The sequence below is a fragment of the Peromyscus californicus genome, unplaced genomic scaffold (genome assembly GCF_007827085.1).
Source record: "Peromyscus californicus insignis strain IS unplaced genomic scaffold, ASM782708v3 Scaffold_10__1_contigs__length_136768540, whole genome shotgun sequence".
Lineage (NCBI taxonomy): Eukaryota > Metazoa > Chordata > Mammalia > Rodentia > Cricetidae > Peromyscus > Peromyscus californicus.
Genome location: NW_026294391.1, coordinates 60,007,606 through 60,031,674, shown reverse-complemented (window position 1 = coordinate 60,031,674; position 24,069 = coordinate 60,007,606). Strand labels below are relative to the sequence as shown.

Sequence of the window (24,069 nt, the reverse complement as noted above, 5' to 3'; positions counted from 1 at the left end):
GGCAATAAATACGTGTTAAATAAAATGCTGCCTGCCGTCTATGCTAGTCTGGACTGTGTGGATCAATGCCCCTTAACACCGATACGACATTCCTGTTCTCTGAAACAGGCTTCAAGCGGCCCGACTGTGACGTCCTTCAGTTTTCAAAATGGGAAAGCGAAGATTCCCACAATTCTCAGAACGCGAATTTCTCGCCACAATTCAAAATGGCGAAGGAGGGTGGGGCCTGTCACATGGTGGGCGTCACAGCAGCATTTTTTCCCTCCCCGCCTCCCCGCCTCGTCTGGTAGTCTACCGGTCCCCTCCTCTGCCCACTAAGCCTTTTCGAGGAATCAGCTGGGATTGGCTGGCTAGCCGTGTGGGAGTGGGCCTGTGAAGTCGGGACGCTGCGCCATCACTTCCTGTTGTGGGCAGTCGTTTCCTGTCAGTGCTAGGTAACAATGGGGAAGATAATGGCTGCTTGAGCTACGTCTTAGAACGGGCGCGGGGCTAGAGGCGGGTCTCTACCAAAGGTTCGGAGGCGGGCTAGAGAGCCGCGGAGGCAGTGGCTCGGCGGAGCCTTGGTGGCGGCGGCGGGGCCCAGCGAGTTCGCTCTTGGTCGGAATCCCCGAGTAAGTGAAGACACGGGCAGCCTGAGAAATGGGATGTCGGGCTGGAGCAAGGCAGCGGCGCCACGGCTCTCAAAATGGCCCGAGTGGCCGGCTGAGGCCGAGACACCCAGCACGGCCTCCGGACCCGGGCTTGTGGCTGCGGGGGGCTCCGTGGCCTAGTCGCCGCTGCCATTTTAGCTGGGTGGTGTGGGGCGGCCGGTTCGGGGAAGAAGGGGAAGGAGGGAGGGAGGACTTCCTCTCCGTGGCCCTGGAGTCGCGGCCCGGTCCTCCCAAGCTCAGAAGGCCGGGGAGGCGATCCTGGACTTCGGGCCTCAGGCGTGAGAATCTAAGCGGCTCCAGTTCTTCTCCTTACTCGGAGTTTCCCCCCTCGTCGCCCCGCGTTGCTGATCGGGCTAGGGGTTGGGGAAGTCGGGTGGAGGTGCTGTAAGTCAGATGTTGGGAACTCTTGGGCCTTCAGATTTTCCCAGGGTTCGCAGAGCCCCATTTTGAGCCCTTCTGGAGGGCATTACCAATTAGTTGCCCTCTGGGGCTACGATGTCAGTCTTCCCCGAGGACCCGGGACAAATTTGGTTTGCTTCCTTGCTGCTTTAGCCCTGGTGTATCCTTGGCCAGATATTACTAGAAGGATCTCCCCCCCACCCCGCCCCGCGCGCGCCCTCCAAAAAAAAAAAAAAAAGAAAGAAAGAAAGAAAAGAAAAACGGAGGGAAAAGACGTTGGGGTTGTTTTCCCTGGGTAAGTGTGGGAATTGAGCCAAATTATTTTCAAGTTAATATCCGTGTGATCCGCCAGCAGTCATACCCCTCCCCCACTCAAAAAACCCCTAAGGGTCTCAGCTTCTGCGGGCGGTACCTGCCACGTACGCCATAGCTTAGTAACTAGTATTAACCGGTTGGGCTTCTGCTTCCTGAATACTCAGTCCCTTTTCCCCTTATGCTGATTAATTTCAAGATGGAGGAGACAGCCACGTTCTTTCCCTAGACAGTTTCACCATACTTATTCCACAGGTTAGTGTAGCAGTCTGAGGCCTAGCAGACTCGTTATTAAGGTCATTTTTTTCTTTTTAGGGGCAAAAGGATTTATATCAGATTTTCATGCACCACTGGCAGGCCCCACAATTTTTTTTTTTACTAGAAATCAGTTGCTTACATTTCTTGAATCATAAGTAACCACAGTGCGTTTAGATGATTGAAGACAGAAAAAAATAATAATGTAGTGCTAATCATTTCTTTGATTTTTCATAATTACAAAGTTACTCATCTTCCCATCAGATCAGAGTCGTCTGGAGAGGAGGCAGGCACAATTACAGGCCGGCCTTTTTCTCAAATCAATTTCTGAAATACAGGTTAACTATCTAGAAAGACTAACCCAAGCACCCCTTAAAGTAACTATTTTAGGGCAGTTCCTCTTACTGAAAAAGGTCACAAACATTCTTTAGCCTAAGATGTCCTGATGTTTTTTATTACTGTAGTTTCTGCCTTAGGCTAGTGTAGTGTACCAAATAAGTCCTTGAAAGTGACTCTTAGAATCTGAAAATAATTACTAGTCTGATAAGGAAAGGCTTGTTTTAAACAAGCTAATATTAAAAGGTAATTTGCCTCTTGGCCATTAAAGGAAATCTTTAACTCCTGGTTCCCTCTGACCCTCTTGGTTCCCCAAATATCCTAATACTAACATTGAATTAATTTGAGTTATGATGCATGTAACCAAAATACATGTTATGTGTTTTTAAGAATTTGTTTTATTTCAATGAAAGTATGGATTCTATGACAGGAAGAATAATGAAATTTTTTCTTCTAGAGCAGAGTGAAGAAAACTAAATCCCAGTTTATTGGATTTGAGTACTATGTCATAACAGACAGGTAATTATTTTTTGTTTCGTCTCCTGATGATGTATTTACAAATATATGTTGTTATGTTCTACAGTCCCTGTGTTTGAATGGGTTCTTCATGATGAGGGTGGGTGCTCTTTACTGTGAATTCAAAGGGTACCTGAAAGTCACCTATGCTTTAGCTGTAGATTTTATTTTAAAAGTAATCTAAAATTAGCCAAACTTTTATAGCACTGAAAGGAAAAATTAGGCTGTTTTAAGACATTATTGGAAAGACCTGGGTATAAGAAATTGCTTTTAAATGTTCAGTGAATAACTAAGTGAAATCTCAATAAAATGTGAGTTATTTTGTCTGCCATTTTATTTTCTCCCCCTTCAAGATTCAAGAAGCCATATTGGTATGTATTCTAATTGGAATTGATTCTGTCATTATTATCATTATTATTTCTGTCATAACATTTCACATTATTATTACCACATAAATTGCTTGCACTAACCAGGGCACTTAAAAGTAAGTGGAACATTATTAATAAGTACTTCTAAAAAACAGTTGCAAACTTGGATTGTCCTAAACAAATTCTGCTGGATAGTTAACTAGGCTACATTTATAAGTAACTTTTCTTGAAGGAGTGTGTGCTAGGCTCTGGGTTTGGCGTGTATTATTTTGTAATCTTCACAATCAGACCTTCATGGAGATGTTAACTATTTTAAAGAGGAAACGGACTACCCTGAGAAAAGGTTGGGTGATTTGTTAAAAATTAGTATGTGGTGGAACTCTCATTTGACACTTGAAGTCAACAAACTTTAATACCTGTTTGCCATCTAGTTACATCAGGAAACTAGTGGAAATTGAAAGCAACAATCTGTATGTTATCCTGCATCAGAAACTGTCATTAACTTGTAAAAAAAATAGTTTGCCTCAGTGGAACAGGTGAGAGTTTTCCAGCAACTATGCATTATTTGGGTGGTTTGTTACAGTTCATGTTTCAGCTGTTACTGCTCTTGGTGTAAGTTGATAAATTTACTTTATAAATCAGAGTCTGTCGTGGTGGCCCACATCTTGAATACTGGCATTTGGTGGGGTAAAGGGGCGCAGACATAGGAGGATCACCACAATTTGAGACTAGCTCACTGATCTAGACAGTGAGTTCTAGGCCACCTAGTTCTACATAGTGAGACCTTGTCTCAAAAAAAAATTATAATCAGGACTCTTAAAGAAATAGCTCAGTGAAATCTTCAGAAATATTAGGCTGCTGTCTTTCAGTTAGTAAACATTGTAGTAAGGCTTTTAGTAAGAGCAGGTCAAGTGGAGCATTTACATTTATAGAATTGTGTTACTATACTTTTTCCATAGTCCTATAGGAGCGGGAAAAAGAATACCCTCACTGACTAGCAGCCTGTTCTTTTGATTTACCATTGAGTGGGTAGCAAATAACAGTCCAAACTAGACCAATGAGGTGCTGCATTTTGGGGTTAGTGCCCAGGATGAGGACATTTTCTTTTGTAGGTGTAGTTCTTTGACATTTTTGAATAAGAGAGATTTCTAAATCCTCATGTCCCACTTTATATAGTACTTTGAATCTTTGATAACCAACGCTAAGATAGTAATAGTTCCATGTCTGTTTTTTCTTTCATTATTTTTTTTCTCAGCTTTGAATAGGGACATTTCCTAGATGGTGTAAAGCAGTTCATCTTTCCCCCTCTAAATAACTGAGTTTTTTTTCAAAGATGATTCCTCAATTATGGATATATATGTTTTTGAACATAGGGTTTTCTACCTGAAAAAATGAATTGTCATTTTTGCTCTAGATTTTCTCATATTTCAATACAATGCTCTAACTTGAGATTTTAATGTCATTAATCCTAACAGCACCGATACATGTGTGGGATAAATATCTGTAGTAGACAGCAGCACATTGTGTGTGTATGTGTGTTTAGGTAGGTTAAAGGTAATACCTGCACATCTACAGATTATACTGTCTTTGCAACTTGTGACAGTCTAAGGGGGGTTGAAGAGAATGGCTCTTTCTGGGCGGGGAGAGATGCTTGTGTTTAATGATAACCTAAGTACAGGTATAAAAGGTTCTTAGTGTATGGGTCAGACCAGGGTTAAAGGCCCACCCTCAGGATTTCTATGTGGGAACACTGGTTCAGGAAGGATTTAGTTGTCAGCATGTTTGATCTTAACATCGTTTTCCTCAACTAAAATTAAGTGATCGATATAGGTGATAGGCCAGTCTGTTTTGGTTGTGTGGTTTTTTTTTTTTTTTTTGAGGCAATGCCTCTTCTGTAGTCCAAGTTGTCCTGGACTTAATTATATAGCAGCCTCATGGAAATCCTCCTGTCTCATCCTCCAGGTATTTCAGAGAAAGTATTTTTTTATTTTGTTTTTTGGTAAGAGGATTTTGTTGTGTAGCCCAAGCCAGCCTTGATCCTCCTTCCTCAGTCTTCCAACTGCTGCAGTTACAGGAGTGTTTCACAGTCCCAGCTTGATGGGAAATCTTATGTCCTGAAATAGTACTGTAGTTACCGATTACTATCAACACTACTAATAATCAGAGATTTTTGTGTTAATTGCTTTTTAAAATAAACGTAGGACTCTATGGGATATTTTTTAAGTTCTTCAGAATAATAAAAACAGCAGTTCAAAATTGAATTTATAGAGAACAAATTCTGATTTAACAAGGTAGAACAATACTAAAGGAACATGGAATGGTTGGGTGAAGATTAAATTTCCTGTCTGAATTACTTGAGTGGGTGAAATGTCATCATAGTGGCTTTCCACTAACTTGATCTTCTAAATTGGTAGCATAGCAGAGTTTTCTGTCATTTAATTTTTTTTACTATATAGTTCTTAATACTCTTTCAATTCAATTGTTTTAGAGGCTTGTGGTTGTAATTGTGAACTGCATGTCAGTTCTCTTCCTGCCAAGAGATTAGACATGAGGGACATTCCTGAATCCCTTTTGGATTTTTCAGCTACCCTTTCTAAGAGGTAAAGATAGGAAAGTGTAAGCGAAGCTAAGTGTCCGTTACTATTCAGGTACTCTGTAAGCTCATTGCTGTGGTGTCTCAGTAGTGCTGAATGCACTCTATGTTCTACTAGTCTACTTCTGGAAATGTTTCAACAAATCATGTGGTTGATGAGCACTATCTTCCCATAAATAAATGCAATAAAACAACCCTGTCCTGTTTTTTATTAGATTATTTTATTTGTATGAGTATTTTACCTGTATATGTGTATACACACACGCACACACACACCATTTGTATGACTCTTGCTCATTTAGGCCAGGAGAGGATGTCAGATTTCCTGGAACCAAAGTTACTGATGGTAGTGAGCCACTACGTAGTGCTGGGAGTCAAATCAGGTCTTCTGTAAGAGTAACAAGTACTCTATAGCATGTAGCCATCTTTCTAGTCCCTCTGTCCTTGTTTTCTTTTTGTTGTTGTTTGTTTGTTTTGAGACAGGGTCTCACTGTGTAGCCCTGTCTAGCCTAGAACTTAAGAGTTCTGCCTGCTGCCTCCTGAGCGCTGGAATTAAAGGTATGTTTCACCATGCCCAGTGCCCTGTTTTTTTAGGGTTTTTTTGTTTGTTTTTTGGTTTTTTTGGGGGGGGGGGCGGGGAAATGCTTCATATTTTTAAAAGTGAGAGATGACAGAAAAGCACAGCTAAACTTCCATCCATTTATCTATTACAAATTTAATGAACTTTGAAATTCTACAAAGGAAAATTCTTAACTTTTTTGGTATCTACATACATGATGGTACTTTTTATCCTGACTTCAAATCTAGTAGATCATTTGATTTAATTTTGTATATTATTTTTTGGTGGAACTGGGGTTTGAACGTAAGAGTCTTATGCATACCAGGCAAGTGTTCTATTACTAAGTTCTAGCCCTAAGCCCCTTTTTACTTTTTCTTTAGTAATTTGAGATCACATCTCATGAAGTTGCCTAGGCTACCCTGAAACTAACTGTAGCATAGATAGGCATTGAACTTGTGATCCTCCTGCCTTAGTCTTCCTATTAGCTAGGATTACAGACCTTTGCCACAGGCCTATCTCATGCTTTAACTTGTTTGTTTGTTTGATTTTTCAAGACAGGGTTTCTCTGTATAACAGAACCCTGACTGTCCTGGAACTTGATTTATAGGCCAGGCTACCTTGAACTCACAGAGATACTCCTGCCTCTACCTCTGATTGCTGGGATTAAAGGTGTGCACCACCATCGCCAAGCTGGTTTAAACCTATTTTAACCATAGTGAGACAGAGTTTCACTATGTATCCCTGGCTGTCCTCAAACTCGGAGATCTGCCTGCCCTGAGTGCTGGGATTAAGGCGCCCATCATCATACCTGGCTATGGTTGAACAAACAGGTGGTTTTTTTCTTTTGGTGTTAGTACTTTATTGACAAAAAAAGTGGAAAAAAATAAATAGAATGCAAACTGAGCTGTGTGGCTGGCTCAGTGGTAGAGTGTTTGCCTAATGTGCACAGTCCATTCCCAGCACTGCCGAGAATTACAGAGCCAGCATGGTGACATGGGACTAGGCTAGATAGTGACCCCATGTCCCTCCAAAAGCAGATCAGAAAAGAGAACATCTGGCTATTTGTGCCAGTACAAGATGGTTTTTGGGCTAGGGATATAACTCAGTAGAAGAGTGATTACCAATCTGTTTTGTTAATGGGCTTCATGATGTAATCCCAGCTACTTTGGAGGTTGAGGCAGGAAGTTAATAGTGAAAAGGTCTCAGAGTGCTAAGGATGTAGTTCAGTGTGGTAGGGTGCTTGTCTTGCATATATAAGGCCCTAGGTTCAATCCTCAGGACCACAAAAAGGCTTTTTAGGTTTGAAAGTGTTTATCCAAGGACTGGTATAAAAAGCCCATGGGCTTCAGTAGGCATGCCGTTTGGGATTTAAGGAATGTATCGTAAAGCACACAGTCTGGGATTTACTGGGAGGCAGTAGTCATTTAGAGGGAAGTTGATTGACTTTGGAATCAGTAGACCTGTATTTAATTGCTGACCATTTATTGTCCACAGGGCTTTGACAAATCACTGGACAAGGTTGTATTCCTGGCTGTCCTGGATCTCGCTCTGTGGACCAGGCTGGCCTCGAACTCACAGATCTGCCTGCCTCTGCCTCTTGAGTGCTGGGACTAAAGGTGTGCGCCACCGCCACCCAGCTTATTGGTAGTCTTTTGAGTAAATAATTGTTTTAAAATGTCTGAAGCTAATCATATGTAAAAGTATATGATCTGTGTCATAAATAGTAAACCTTGAGAATAAGGTGATAGCTAAAGATCCTCTCTGGTGATGTGGAAGGAGTGCAGGGTGTGGAGGCCTTTTTGTCCCCTCTACTCACCTCAGGAAATCAAGTCTTCACACATACTAGGCAAGCACTCTGCCACTGAGCAAAATGCCCCAGCCCTTTTTTGCTGTTACTAGTTCAACTGGAAAAGATCACATTTCCTTCAATCATATTTGTCTGAAGAACCATTTTTAACATGATTTTACTGACATTTTCATACTAAGGTAGAGAAAAGTCTGTATTTGGTTATTTGGATCATGGTTCCCTAACATCTTTAATATACCTTAGCTTTTTAAAATGTTCTTTTTTCACTCCCCAAACAATAGAACTTGTGAGTTACATTTATTACCTTTCTTAATTTTGTGCCACAGCTAGTGCAAGACTCCTTAAAATCAGGGTTCATTGAGTATTTGAGAGTAAGATTGGTTTACCAGGCATTGAGACCACTGCTTGCATTCAGAAGTTCCTTTTATTTCAAATGTAAGCAGTCACCTGAGGCTCTGGCACCTTCTTGCAGTCATAACTGCCCATGTGACTGCCCCTGCAGGATGGATGTGCCTTCCCAGGGCCGAAATCTCTTCACTTATTCCACTCTTAGCCAATGCAGATTTAAAGCAGAAAGGATGGAGAGTTGGGGCGGAAGTGGGGAATTAATCAAGTCAGATTTGGTTCTCCCCAAATTGACCCCAAAATAAGTATAAGGAGCAGACTTTTTGATGGGAGCCACTACTTTAGCAAACACTGTGTGTGTTCTGTTTAGCAAGGCCTTCCTAGTTTGCTTGCAGTTGTGGAGTAAAAGTACGTTACAGAAATATGTGGAGAGAGTGCTCAGATGTGTATTGATGAGTGCAGGGGCAATGTAGAGCAGTGTGTCACGATGGAAGTAAAAGGAATTTGGAGCTGGTCTTTTGGTTCTGTTTTGAGGCAGGGTCTCATATTATCCCCATAGGCCTTGCCAAGAAAGTGGTAGAATTTTGTGTCATTGGAACATATGGCTCAATATTACCGTATTCTCAGGACAAGGGGAGAAATAACCTGTACTTAATGACATTGTAGTTCAGACGGTCTTTTGAATTCAGTCTGTTCTAACTTCTCTATGATATGACTAGAGATTCAGGTAGTTTGCTTGCTTTAAGGTGCTGATCACATCTCTGTTTGGGGGCAGACTTGTTATACTGTTGTGTTAAAAGGGAGACTTACTGGCTTCCCTGTTTTTGTTAACTCTTGACACTATGCTTATATTCTCTTTTGTTTTATGGCTTTCTATTTGAAAATGCCTTTGCACACGCATGTACTAGTCTCTTCAACAGCCCACAGGCTTGGTTTTAATCTCTCAGCGATTCAGTTCCCAAGTGTACCTTTTAGTATATTATTACTTGAAGGCTAGATAGAAGGTCCTCAGCTACACACTATAGAAATTTTATTTTGAGATTTATTTTTTATGTGTATGGGTGTTTTTTACCTGCATGTATGTATGTGTACCAAGTGATTGCTTGGTGCCTGTAGAGGCCAAGAAGAGAGTGTCAGATCCCTTAGAGATCGAGTTAGAGATGGTTGTGAGCTGTCATGTTGGTGCTCAGAACCAAATCTGGGTTCTCTACTGGAACAGCCAGCTCTCTCAACCACTGAGCCATTGCTCTAGTCCTGTGCGTGAAGTTGACACTGAGAAAATTCACTTTGCACTTTTGGAACTGTAGTTGGAGCTCTTGGATAGCCTGTGATACCAGTGTTCCCTCCTGTTAAAGTGACTTTAAGTTTTGCATGTAAGCATTGATTGTCCTGTTATTCATTAAGAGACATTATCTATTAGTTACCAGCCAAACTGATTCCTCAAGCCATTTGTGTTTTGAAGGTAGTATGAGAGGTTGTTCTCATTAAGAAAAAATTGATCTTTGACCCAAGTCCTACAAATCACAATAGAATCTAACCATTGTTAAGCCTTCAAAATGCTATATGGAAAGGCTAAGCCTGTGGCTCATATAAAGCAAGATTGCCATGAGTTTAAGGCCAGCATAGGCTCCAAGATAAGATCGTATCTTCAAAACAGAATCCCAGCACTCAGAAGGTAGAAGCAGACAGATCTCTGAGTTTGAGACCACATTGATCTACAAAGTGAGTTCTAGGCCAGTCAAGGCTACATAGTGAAACCCTGTCTCAAAAAAAAAAAAAAAAAAAGATTTTTTTTTTGACAAAAAAATTCATACAACCAAAGGTGATTAAATTCACAAGAATGAGGTTTCCATTGACGCTATTGGTTCACTAAAATGGTGGATTCTAATATTTTATTCAAAGTACTTGTTGAGGAAAATAAAATGGTTAACCAGAAGCTTTATAAACATCTTGCATTTTCATAAACTTTTGTTTATGTTCCACCAGGTTTTTTCCTCCCCCACCTATATTTTTATCATTTCATTTATAAATCATCTTGGCAGGTCTGCTTTAGGTTATGCTGAATTAAGTGTTTACTCAACTTCTTTTAAAACACCTCCAACCTTACCATTCAGAAAGCTAGGCCAGGAAGATTGATACTTCAAGGCCAGCTTGGGCTATTTTTTTTTTCTTTTTGGTTTTTTTCGAGACAGGGTTTCTCTGTGTAACAGTCCTGGTTGTCCTGGAACTCCCTTTGTGGGCCAGGCTGGCCTCTGCCTTCCAAGTGCTGGGATTAAAGGTGAGTGCTACCACCACCTGGCCAAGCCTACGCTGTATTTTCACCTGTTGTTTCATGGAAACTATTCGTGGGACTAGTTGTACAGTTACTTTATACTTGAATAATCAGCACTGGTCTAGGGAAAAAACACTTGAACACTGTTGTATTTGTTAACCCATCACTAGCCACTCTATTACTTGCATGGTCAATGACAGCCTGTTCAGTACCCTTGATGTTTTGTAGAACTGTATTAATCAAAAGGCTAATACTAACAAGTTCATTTCCTTCATACACATTTCTGCCCTTGAACAAAATTTCATTTCCTATTGATAAAATGACTTTCTTCACACAGGAAAAAACAAGCCATTTGGAAACTTGGTTAAATCCTTATTTTTATCTTTTTTTATTGAAAATATTTTTCATATAATATATTGACCATGGTTTCCCCTCACCCAACTCCACTCACCCCCCTTAGAAAATAAACAATCAAAAAACCCTTCCCCCTAGTCTCTTACTTAACCCTAACCTCTGGTTATATGGATTAAAACATGTCTGTCAAAGGCTTAAAAGATAACATAACATCCACATATGAGAGGAGACACAATATTTTTCTTGGAGTCTGGGTTACCTCACCCAGGATGGATTTTTCTAGCTCCATCCATTGACCTGTAAATTCTATAATTTCCTTTTTAACAGCTGAATAATACTCTGGTATGTAAATTTTTATGACGTTCTAGATGAAATCCTTCACTCTGAGTTTTCTCATTTGCAGAGCATAGGTTTCCTGTAGTGGGAGTATTTTGACAATTATTTTAGTCTAATTTTACACTCTTAGCACATTCATAATACATGCCTAAGTGAGGCCTTGGTCAGCTAATCTGGTGACTATTAGGTATCCTCTGCTGTACCTTTATGTCCAGTGTGCAGGTACACTTTTCACTTGTCACAGTGAGTGTGTACTTGTACGTTTTTTTTAAAAAGTCACAGGCTGACACACATGCCGTACTTGAAAGACTGTCAAGTTACAATTGCATTGAGGTAACTGGAAGTGCAGAGAGCAGCAGTGCAAAGCAGTGAGGGACCCATTTACTGGCTGTCACAGTTGTTCAGTTCTGCCATTATAACACAAGCGTGCATGGCTGTGCTCCAGTAAGACTGTGAATGCCCAAGTGTGTATTTCATAGGTTTCATACATCACAAACATTTTTTTAACGTGCAAGTAGCCATGTTTTATGGCACACCTCTGTAAGCCCAGCACTCAGGAGGCTCAGGCAGGAGAGCTGTGTTTTGAGTTAACTGGACCACACAGATTTCCCTGACGGAAATAACTATAAAACCCAGGAGCTGGATGTGTATCCTTATGATAGAGTGCATGCAGGCAAGGCCCTGGGTTCAGTTTGTAGCACTTCAATGTAAAAACCAGTTTTAGATTACAAAGAAAATAGAAACAGACCACATTGCTGAATTTGGCCCAAGCATATAGTTTGCTAATTCCCTGACCTACTCTTCTAGTGTAACAGTGTTTTTCCAGAGTTTTCCTATTACATTTCATTTATTCGTTTTTCCTAAATTCACCACTATACCTGCATTCTCGATTTCCATGTAAATAAAATTATGGAATACATATTGACATTGTTTTCAAGTTGGTCTTTCTCTTTTTAGATAATTTTCCACTTGTTCATCAAGATGGAGAACTCCGATTCTAACGATAAAGGAAATGATCAATCTGCAGCACAGCGCAGAAGTCAGATGGACCGATTGGATAGGGAAGAAGCATTCTATCAATTTGTAAACAATCTGAGTGAAGAAGATTATAGACTTATGAGAGACAACAATTTGCTGGGCACCCCAGGTAAGCTACATCTAATGTAAGGTGTGTATATATAAGTTGCTGGGTTTTTAAGAAATAGCTTATTTTACAATGTGTTTTTACTAGCTAGCCATGCATCCAGGTACAAAATAACTAATAGGATTTTAGTTTCTAGGACAGACTCATCTTATTTTGTCGTCTTTTATTCTTTGAATATGTCCCAACTGTACCCTACAGAATTAGCTCTGGGTAAAACAGCAACTAGAACTCTGTCCTTACTTTTTTGACCCAGATAAGGTCTCATTTGATCCTAGTTAGAACTCAGTCTACATCTTCCTTCCCATTTCTGTTTCCACCAACCTGTGGACGGTTTCATTCATTTTCAAAGGTAAGGTTTTTAGCAAGACTAGCAAATAATAAATACCAGACTTGAATTAGAATATCTTAGCTGCACTTGTGGCTCTGTTGTTACTTGGTGTGGTTTCTGGAAAGTCAATTTAAAGTTCAGATAACAAAACCAGACAAGACCTGGTGGCATGTGCCTGTAATCCCAGCTGCACAGGAGGCTGAGGCAGGAGGAGGTTGTTGAGTTTAAAGCCAGCCTGAATGAACCCTTCTTCAAAAAGAATCATGAGGGTGGAAAAAAGACAGAAACCGACTTGCTGATTTTCATTTGTAATTTGGCAAACATTGTTCACCTTCCAGGAGAAAGTACTGAGGAGGAGTTGCTCAGAAGACTACAACAAATTAAAGAGGGCCCACCACCACAGAGCTCAGATGAAAATAGAGGTATATTTTGCTTTGGGAGGTGGGTAGTGGGTGGAATGATAGGAACTTCATAATAGTAAATGTCACCAAAGATTATCCTGAAATGCCACAAATTAATTTGGTGATAAGTAACTGTTCATAAAAAGAGAAGTGATATTTTCTTGCTATTTGGTGAGAATGTCAGCATGCTGTATTATTCTGCCTCACCTTTGGATTGTTTGTGTTAATTGGGCCACAGTGAGAAGTACTCTATTTAAATGAGGTTTCCTCCCCTTGGCTTTCCACAGCCATTGAAATTTCCTGCTACTTAGTTCCTTGTTTATAAATGTGGCTTCATCAGCAGAAAAGAAATGCTGCTTTGTCTGCCCTAGTGCCTTTCTAGTGGGTGTAATTTTGTTCCCCTGGGGTATTAGCAGTGACTAGAGACTGGTTGACACAACTGCTGAGGGTTTGCTGTTAGGATCTAGCAGGCAGAGAGAGGGCAGGTATACTGCGAACCATCCTGATACCCTACAGTGCACAGCACAGTTCCCAGCATTCATTGGTTCAGAGCATCAGCGCTGCTGCTAAGCAAGCTGGCTCTAACCTCGGGCCTGGTGCTCCTCTGCACAGGAAATAGGGATTGGCTGGAACCTTGGAGCTGTGGTGGTAGATTAGTTTGTGAACCTACTGTTGAGTATGCTGTTACTCTAGGTTCAGGCTGTTCATTTGATACAGGCTTCATTGTCATGGTAGTTTAAGATCTTGATATTGACAAATCTTCAAGTAATTATAAACCATTAACCTTGTTTATGTTTTTGCTATGGCTACAAAATTCTTGTATTTTAAAGTAACTTTATATTATCAAAGATACTTAAGCTAGGTCCCTAGATGAAGTAATAGAGACTGAAAATTTGGTAGAAATATAATCGGAACCAAAATACCAACACTAACCCCCACAACTAGCGATTATATAGTTCGATTTTGTTTGGACAGTGGACTAGGAAAAACATGTCGCCTTCTCAGCCTCACAGCTCCTAGAGCAGCAGTTCTCAGCCTTCCTAATGCTGTGACCCTTTAATACAGTTCTTCATGTTGTGCTGACTCCAACCATACAACTGTTTTCATTGCTACTCTGTAACTGCAATTTTGCTACTGTTATGAATTGTAATGTAAATAGCTGATATGCAGGATATCTGAAACGGGCATTCACACCCCCCCCCAAAGGGGTCAAGACCCACAAGTTGAGAACCACCATTAACCATTACAGGCTCTCATGAAATAGTGGAAACAACTTCTTCCAGATCCCCTCTGAAAATAAAGTTCTATTACTCTTAGCTTTCTCTTTTCAAACACCTGATTTTTTTGCTTTTTACTTAGAAATCAGTGTTACATACAGTATAAGACCTGTAAATGTAAAATTGGTTCAGAATTGCAGAATTCTTCAATGTTATTTATATCATTGTCCTAACTTTTGTAGTTCCTTTCTCTCTCTCTCTCTCTCTCCTCCTTCTTTGTTTTAAACAGGTGGAGATTCTTCAGATGATATGTCCAACGGTGACTCTATAATAGATTGGCTTAACTCTGTCAGACAGACTGGCAATACCACAAGAAGTGGCCAGAGAGGAAATCAGTCCTGGAGAGCAGTGAGCCGGACTAATCCAAACAGTGGTGATTTCAGATTCAGTCTAGAGATAAATGTTAACCGTAATAATGGAAGCCAAACCCCAGAGAATGAAAATGAACCATCTGCTAGACGTCTTAGTGTAGAAAACATGGAACAGAGCAGCCAAAGACAAATAGAAAGTCCAGCATCTGAGGCATCATCTGCCAGATCATCTAGGTCAGAACGCAATTTAACTGAAGCATTCATAGAAGTGCCATCCACCAGAGGTCAGAGGAGGGCAAGAAGCCGGAGCCCAGAACACCGGAGAACCAGAGCTAGAGCTGAAAGAAGTAGGTCACCTCTGCACCCAACAAGTGAAATTCCACGAAGAGCTCATCATAGTATCTCATCTCAGACTTTCGAGCACCCTTTAGTAAATGAGACTGAGGGAAGTTCTAGAACCCGTCACCATGTGACCCTGAGACAGCAGATAACTGGACCTGAGTTACTAGGTAGAGGTCTTTTTGCAGCTTCTGGGTCAAGAAATGCCGTTCAAGGAACAAGTTCTTCAGACACAGGTACCAGTGGTGAATCTGCAGGATCTGGTCAAAGACCTCCGACCATAGTCCTTGATCTTCAAGTAAGAAGAGTTCGTCCAGGAGAATACCGGCAGAGAGATAGCATAGCTAGTAGAACTCGGTCAAGGTCTCAGACACCAAACAACACAGTCACGTATGAAAGTGAACGTGGAGGTTTTAGGCGCACCTTTTCACGTTCTGAGCGTGCAGGTGTGAGAACCTATGTCAGTACTATCAGGATTCCCATTCGCAGAATCTTAAATACTGGTTTGAGTGAAACTACATCTGTTGCGATTCAAACCATGTTAAGGCAGATAATGACAGGTTTTGGTGAGCTAAGCTACTTTATGTACAGTGACAGTGACTCAGAGCCTAGTGCCTCAGTCTCCAGTCGAAATTCGGAGAGAGTAGAGTCACGGAATGGAAGAGGGAGCTCCGGTGGTAACAGCTCTGGTTCCGGCTCCAGCTCTAGCCCTAGCCCCAGTTCCAGTGGTGAAGGTTCAGAAAGTAGCTCAGAGATGTTCGAAGGCAGTAATGAAGGAGGCTCATCTGGCCCAGCAGGTGCCAGGAGAGATGGTCGACATAGGGCCCCAGTTGCATTTGATGAAAGTGGTTCTTTGCCATTCCTTAGTCTGGCTCAGTTTTTCCTCTTAAATGAGGATGACGACGACCAACCTAGAGGACTTACCAAAGAACAGATCGATAACTTGGCAATGAGAAGTTTTGGTGAAAATGATGCATTGAAAACATGTAGTGTTTGCATTACAGAATACACAGAAGGCAACAAACTTCGTAAACTACCTTGCTCCCACGAGTACCACGTCCACTGCATCGACCGCTGGTTATCGGAGAATTCCACCTGTCCCATTTGTCGCAGGGCAGTCTTGTCTTCTGGGAACAGAGAAAGTGTTGTGTAATAACAGAACTCTGAGCTGTGTAGCTGGAATAGTGATGGGCAAACAAATTACTTGCTTTATGTCCACTTTGTTGAGTGGTGCTTAAATATAAAGTCACAACCTGAACCTGAGTCATTGCTTTCTGAGGGAATCATGTCTTTAGTTTCTCTTTCAGGATGAAAAGAATATTTCAAAAGCAATGTTTTAGGACTTAAATGTTTGATTTCGGTACCAGATAATTGCTAACCTGTTACTGATAATTTACCCACATCCACTTGTCATTTTTCCCTTTGTTATCTTAAGGTCTGCCTTAGCAGTGGCTCCTTTCTCTACATGTTGACCTCTTTTTAAAGTTTCCCAGGCCATAAGAGAGGCATGAAGAAAATTCCCACTCAAGACTTAAGTTCCATTATGTGTTTTGTAAGTGATTAATTAAAACAATACCATTCCCAGTTATTGACACCAATTCAGTCACATTCTGAATATTGTTTGTTCACCTTCCAGAGTAGGTGATGATGGACATACCTGTGTAAATAACACTAAACAGTTAGGATCTTCTAAGTGTATTAACTGTCCTAAGCCCATCACTGTGGCACACAATAGAGTGAACTTATAGTTTAATTGAGATATTTATCTTGTGGAAATATTAAAAAAAAAGCCTATGCTTGTGTAAGTGAAAAAAATCACATTCATTTGTTTAAAAATGTAAAGCTATTTTGTAGAGGCTCAGTACTTTTCCAATGCACTCTTGTATTAATGCATTCAAAATTGTAAAGTACCATGCTTAGAAATGAGAACTGCTTTTTGTGAGCCAGCATAGTATAACAAACACACCAAACGAAGCTGCTTTTGTAAGTGTGTAGATGTCAAGAGCAGAACATATCTATATTTAATGTATTTGTGAACAGCTACTGTGACATGAAAAGGAAAGGACCATGCAGAATCACACTGCTTTAGAGACCAATGGAGGTTGTGCATTTTAACTTGGGTTTAGGCAGGAAATGATAGATGAGGGTAAAGAAAAGAGCTCTGAAGAGTGGGGGCACATTTTCATGATGACAGTAATACAGACATGAACTGGTGTCCCACGGTGACAGCCACAGCAGCTGGACCCAGAAGTCCACTTGAGTAGATGAAGCCGATCGTTTGGCAGCGCTGTCTTTGGTTTCAGACAACGGACCACCGCCGCCTAGCACAAGTTCACTGGATGTTTTTACAATCTGCCCCCCAAACAAGGAAAGGTGGCGGAAGGAGAAAGACTAAACCAATTTTAAAGTAAGGGTTTCAGTTGGTACGGATGGGTGTGCTATTGGAAAAGTCTCGGATTTGCTGGTTTTCGAGATTTATCATGTAAGGTACTAGTGCACACTTGTCAGTATTTCATTGATGTATCTAGCAGATCTAACATGCCACCTTTAAAGACCTATTCATAAATTGAGAGATTTTTTATTGACAGTGAGGCATGTGGGGTTATTTGAAATTCAGATTCTAGTTGTGTTGCCCATATTTGAAGATGAGATGGCTGCCTCACATCTATGGACACGCACTTTATTGTTTTTTAGTAGTAAGAATAGATTGTGATAACCCCAGTGCTCTTGCCTGGGTTTTCTTTTGAGGCTGATTGGGGTTAAGATTAGTCTGGCTGTTTCTCTGGGGAAAGCTGCCAGGCCAGAAGAGAAGCTGGATGCAGTAGGCACATCCCTGGCCTTTAACCAAATGAGCTAACTACCCGGATTAGTCCAGGACTCTAGAAAATGTTTTACCCAAATCTGCCTTAGGAATTACCTGCTTACTCTCACTGATATCACCTTAGCAGTAAAGATTATTTCAGAGTTCATTCTTTCATGTTTTCCTCTGGCTTTCAATCCTACCTAAGTATCAAAGAAACTCAATTGTAAATATGGTAGTTGTTTACAAAGGATATGTACTGCTCTTGCAAGGAAATAATGTCCAAACAAAGCTTCACTTATTTTTTTTAATATAAGCAGATTTCACTGTTTATGGCGCTTATGTAATACATTTTTATCTTTTTAAAAGAATTGTCCATGTAAAAGTCAGGATTCATTTATATTTGTGAGCCTCCTTGTCACCTTTCTGTGGTTTTCAGATCTGCAGGATAGTCCTGATTAACTAAAAACAAATCCATTTTCCTCTTGGTAAAATGTTCCATGTTAGGGATGTTCATTTTCTAAAGCTCAAAAACAACTGCAGCACATTCTAAACATGAAGTTACTGACAACAGGTACCTCCCTGACCTCCTCAAACTCATTACTCGTTTGTGAAGTCCTGAAGTCAGAGGTAACTCAATAACTCAAGCAGGATGCTGTTTATGAATGTAGATGCTGAAGCTATTCAGAAACACTGGAAATCAATCTTTCCATTTCTAGCCTTCAGTAGAATGCACATGTTTGACGTGCATGTGGGCCCTTTCAAATAGCACTCATATCTTTTGGGTTGTGTAGAGAATGAATCCAAGTATTTTTAGTAGGCGTTGCTTTTTTATTTTACAAAGCCCATGACTATTATATATTACTAATGTTGCAGATGTTCAAGATTCATATAGGTGTCAGGTATAGAGTAAAGAACGAATATCTTTTTCCTCACCAGTGTCCAAACACCTATTCTTGAGGGAACATTTTCTTGCAAAAGACTTTACATTTCATTTTGTATCTTTGCACTTTTTCTTTATTACAGAAAGGTTCTGTCTTTAAGACCTACTTTGAACTTCATGCAGTAATAATGTTGGGAAATTACATTGTTCAAAGCATAGGGAAATTACTAAAGCCTGACTTTCCTTGACTCTTTCAAATGTTTTTTTTAATCCGCTTACTAGTGTGAAGGTTTGTCGTGTTTTGTTTTATTCCACACAGCTTACAATGTTAAGATTAGTGCAGAAAACAGAATTGAACAAGTTAAAAATGGCAGGCTATTTGCACTAACACTGAAGAGAGCTGTGGGGTGGGGGGTTGGCACATCTCTGAAAAGACCATGTTAGTTGCACCTCTGTGCTAATGGAGGTGGCACTGGGGGGAGGGAGAGGCTCACACACTAGCATTGGAGCAGATAATTGTCAATTGATAAGGAAGTGTTAGTGCCAGGAGATACTCAATCTTTAGGACATGATGGTCAGAATCCATCCAAGGTAGGAAACTGGTTAGCTCTGTTACCTTAAACAGTGGTTTGTTTTGTTTTGTTTTTCTCCTGGGAAAACTTCATTTCTGTGCCAAGTATTCTCTGCTTTTGTCAATGTCTTATATTTATGAAGGGTTAGCATTTAGCATGTTTTGTATTTAACCACCTGCTTCTATGACTTTTAGTCAGTTCTCCAAATACCCACATGATAAAGAGGTCAACATTACAAAATGACTGTTAAGGCCTTTTTTAACAGTTTGCTAGAATGCAGTGGCACCTTGGGGTTGACATTATTCTTAACAGATAGGGGAAACTTTTTACTTCTTTTGTGAGAGGAAATAATTTGTAATCTGCCTTAGTTGATTTTTTTTTTCCTGACTGGCTTCCCTGTCACACGTTTTACCAAAAATATGCAGGACATGGAAGCCACGCTTGCAGAGCACTTAGGGTCGGTCCTAAGCCAGTTCTGATGGTTGCTTTCCAAAGTCGTCTTTCTGTACCTTTGTAACAGGTGGGGAAGGCACATGTGAAGGTGTCTGGTTTTCCCCTTTAGCAGTTCAGTATGTTTAATGCTCAGCAACAGTGTTGTGATTGAGTTCACTAGAAAATGGTTCTTTTCAAAAAACGATTTTTAAATGTACATTGATGTATCATGCTTCACTTGGGGAGTTCAAGTGCAGGGTCTGAGGAAAGAGTATTTCTAAGTCACAGTTGAAGCAAATCAAAACGGCTGTGAGCTCCATATCTGCCCTTTAAATGTTTCAGTTTTCGAGGTTGGGGCTTGTGCTGTGTACTCTCAGCTGGTCTGGAACTCAGGCTGGCCACAAACTTGGGGCACTCCTTGTGCCACTGCCTCTTGAATGTTGGGAGTACAGGCACTTGTCACCAAACGTAGCTCCAGATCTAGCTCAGCACTCTGAAATTAAGGATTCCTTTATCTTCACTGGAACATTTCTAAAATACTCTCCAACACTCCAGGAAGTAAGTGGCCTCCTGTAAGTCACCATAGTTTGTATCTAAAAAGCCCACAGCTTAGAATAGAATTACTACCGGGAATTTTTTTTTCTAAGTATCAGTTTTATGATTGTTTTCATGTCCATGTAGATGTCTGGATTCAACTCTCAGAACTATGGTGAGATTCTTGGGACTTTTTTGTTTTGGTATTTTGAGAGGGTCTCGTTTTGTAGCCCAGGCTGGCCTGGAATTAGTGATCCTCCTGATTGCTGGGATTACAGGTATGTGTCACCCCACCCAGCAAGGATTTGTTTACTAAAGTCCCAGAGCTGCTTTATAGTCATTTGGGTTAGCAGCTATCTAGAGATGCGCAGTGAAGCTGAACCCTATCATACCACTGTGCCTTGTTTCAAGGTTTTTCTCATTTCTCATCTTGAAGATGGTTTCCAGTTCCAATTTCTAGTCAAGCCAGCTGCCCAGCCTTAACTCTGTTCAGTGCCCTGTTACTAACATTTTTTAACAGATTGGTTTTTATATGTTTAAACTGTCCAGCATTTGGATTTTACCTCTTGATAGCTCCATTTGTCCCTGGTGCTGCTTTTAAAGGTATAGGGCCCTGTGAAGTGTCTGGTGGAGTAGGTACGCAGCTGGCCTGGTTATGGACCTATGTCTGTCTTCTCCCAGGAAAAGCTGCTTTGCTATCGATGTTTACTTGGGTTCCTGGAAAGAACTGGGCAGCAATCCTGGAAAGCTCTGTGAAGCCCATATGAAGCTGAAAGGTTTTGAAAAGGGCAGCCTTTAAGTCTTTGAACATGCAGCACATGTGTGCATGCTGCGTAAAGGCTAAAGTGATTGTCATAGCAGGGCTTCCTGACCTCCAGGAAACGTTTTCAGAAAGCAACAGTGGAACGCAAAGGGAAGTGAATTGGCTTGGCTTGCTATGTCTGGTTTCTCATTTCCTTATCATTTAAATCGGAATGAAACACCCTTCGGTATCTGATGCAGCAAACTCCTGGTTGGGAAGCCCTGTATTAAATTTTGAGAATGTACCCAACTTTTTTGTACAGTGCTTTACACCTGCTAAAATTTAACTTGTTTAATGCAGAACAAGACCTTGAAAGGTCATTCATTAAAACTGGTTTGATTATTAATAGCTATCTTTTAGGAAGAAGCTTTTTCCCTATGTACAATGTCATACTGCAGACTTAAAATATAGACTATCAATAAAATGCATGAAGTGATCATTTGTGCTTTTTCATCTTTGGGGTTTTAAAAGGTGGACACTAATCAAAGTTCTGGTATCTTAAAGCAATCACATAGGCGATTTTTAGAGTATTTGAAGTAGGTGTTTCTGCTGTTCCTAACCTGACTGCTCCCTTGCTTGACCTTCCTGCACAGAATGGGTGTGGCTGTGTGCTTGTGCAGCTTCTATCCTCTGTCAGTCTCCCAGCTCAAATGGTTTACATCCTTCATTCACATGGTTCTTTCTAAGCAAATCATCACTCTGATAGGTGGGTAGAATTCCCTTTTAGACACCTAAAACTGGCAGTGTTGGCTTAAAATTTTCGTTGTATGTGGCACCTGCAGAGCTCTCCACTGGTAATCAGACTCAGTTTCTCGGTATAGTTTTGATGCAGTAGGCCTTTGTCTCATTACTTTTCTAGGGTTTTTAGTGTGGTGATTCTATTTGTCAGAAACTCAGTGTTGAGCCCAGGGCCTCAATGCTAGGCAAGTACCCTAGTACTCAGCTTGACTCCTCGGACCATTTTTGTATTTTTCTTTTAATGTTGAAACTGTGTCCCAGTCTGGTCTTGACTTTGGGGTTCTCCTGTCTCTCAGCCTCTAAGTAGCTTTGATTATAGACTTGCATTACCAGGTAGTCTTCCAAACTCATCATGAACTACACACACATACACACACACACACACACACACACACACACACACACACACACACACACACACGAGACTTTTTTTTTTGATAAGGCTTATTTAGTTCTGATGTAATGTGGGCCAGCAGATAAGGTAGGTCTCTGCATAGCCATAGATCAACTTTTAAAACTTGGTGCCGTTTGCATCCTACACACTTGAATTACTTCTCAATCTAGAGTTCTACTGGTCACTATAGTAGTCACCACCTATTACAGATGTAGCAGTCATAGGCCATCCGATGAGAAGTGCAGCAATATTTCCTAGACTTCAGGACCCACTTCAAAAACAATGCCTAAGATATAGATGAGAGACATGGTTACTTCCTAAGAGCTGAGGAAACTGGAAATTCAGGTGAGCTCTTGATCGGCCCCATATCCTTCCCTCCATTCAAATATGTGAGTTCTCAGCTATGTATTTGGTGATAATTATGGCACATACATCTGTAAGGTTTGTTAGTATCTATTTACACAGATCCTACTGAAAAGCCTGCTTCCTTGCAATGGGGACTGTTTATCTTGGTGCTTCAAATGTTGAATGAGACATCATCTTCAAGTCCTCTCAGCAGTCATTTACTTAGTCCAAACACCGTTTAAACTATTATTTGGAAATGGCTTGTTTGCACTTGCCTTTAGAATGTATAGCGCATACTTAAGTAGTAAATTCTTGGAAACAGCCAAGACTGACCAGAAAGGTAGCATGTGAACCAACTGAATAGGGTTGCTTTATTGAAGCTCATAAAAGTGTTCCCCCAAACAATTTAAACAAGTATCTTCTAAGCAATGGCAACATTCTTCAAAGGCCTATGGCAGCTTCTAGGCAACTGACTTTAAAGGACATTTTCTTGGATGCCAGTAAACTGACGGGCATACTAAAAAATTGTCTGAAATCCTAACTATTTCAAATCAAGCCATAACTGAGGCCAGTAGTACAATAATAAAAAAAAATGAGATGGTCCTTAAAGATTGCTCAATTTGGGCTGGTTGTGTTCGATGGTATAGTGCTTACCTATCCTGCACAAGGCTCTGGATTCAATTCCTGGAAGCATGAAAATTTTCTGAAAATTTGCACACTAAAATACGGAAAAAAGCTGGGTGGTGGTGGTGCATGCCTTTAATCCCAGCAGAAAGACTAGAGACATGCTATTCATTATACAGTCAATTGACCTTAACTGGGACTCTACCATACACTCAAAATCGTGTTAAGGTGTCCAGAGACCATGTTAAGTATTCTTAATACATGAAAAAAAAAAAAAAAAAACAGGGCCTAGCAGTGGTGCAGCACTCAGGAGGCAGAGGCAGGCAGATCTCTGAGTTTGAGGCCAGCCTGGTCTACAGAGTGAGTTCCAGGACAGCCAGGGCTACATAGAGAAACCCTGTCTAGAAAAAAAAATCATACCTCACAATCAAACTAGCCTAGGAGTTGGGAGAAATACCAAACAAAGGAGATCATAATGAAACAGGATTAAGAGTGCAAGGAAGAACTTCAGAATCAAAGATGTCAGTGGAAATACCCTGCAGTGTCCTGTGGCCCTTGGTAAATTAGCCAGTTAAGTCTATAACTTAACCTGTGTCACGTAGAATGCAGGATGGTCATCTGTCTACCTCACTGGCGATTAATTTATAGCGTAATTAATATAAAGCAATTGAAAAGGCTTAGCCATTTGTAATATAGCTATTAGTAATCTATCTGCAAGTTCTAAGATTAACTGTATTCAAGGGCCTGAAAGAAACCTGAAGCTGACCTTCATAGTTTTAACATTTTAAACAACAGAGTTAGGAAAGATGCTTAGCATGCACAAGGTCACCAATTCTATTCCTAGAATATACAGTCAAAATAGATCATTGAGAGTGAAGTTTTTGTTTTATCTTATATTTTATTATTCCTTAGAAGCCTGTTTGTTTTTAATGAGACACAAAAGGGGTGTGGACCAAGATGGGAGGGAAATGGGAAGGAATATGTAGCATGAATCTTAAAAGTTCTTATTAATAAAATCAAACCTGAGGCCAGTTATTGGGGTG

The 24,069-nt window shown here is 40.6% G+C and overlaps 1 protein-coding gene across 2 annotated transcripts; it reads left to right on the top strand.

Annotated features, from left to right (window-relative positions):
* The first annotated feature begins 398 nt into the window (after positions 1-398).
* Positions 399-21,362, top strand: Rlim (ring finger protein, LIM domain interacting). 2 transcript variants are annotated; one of them, XM_052734374.1, is made up of 5 exons: positions 399-611; positions 2,415-2,471; positions 12,060-12,249; positions 12,913-12,996; positions 14,482-21,362. In XM_052734374.1, exons 3-5 carry the CDS (start codon positions 12,084-12,086, stop codon positions 16,053-16,055), a joined length of 1,824 nt encoding a protein of 607 aa, XP_052590334.1. In that variant the 5' UTR covers positions 399-611; positions 2,415-2,471; positions 12,060-12,083; the 3' UTR covers positions 16,056-21,362. The 2 variants fall into 2 exon arrangements, with proteins under 2 accessions (XP_052590334.1, XP_052590327.1); XM_052734367.1 differs by having other exon boundaries at positions 400-611; positions 2,410-2,471.
* Positions 21,363-24,069: the final 2,707 nt, after the last annotated feature.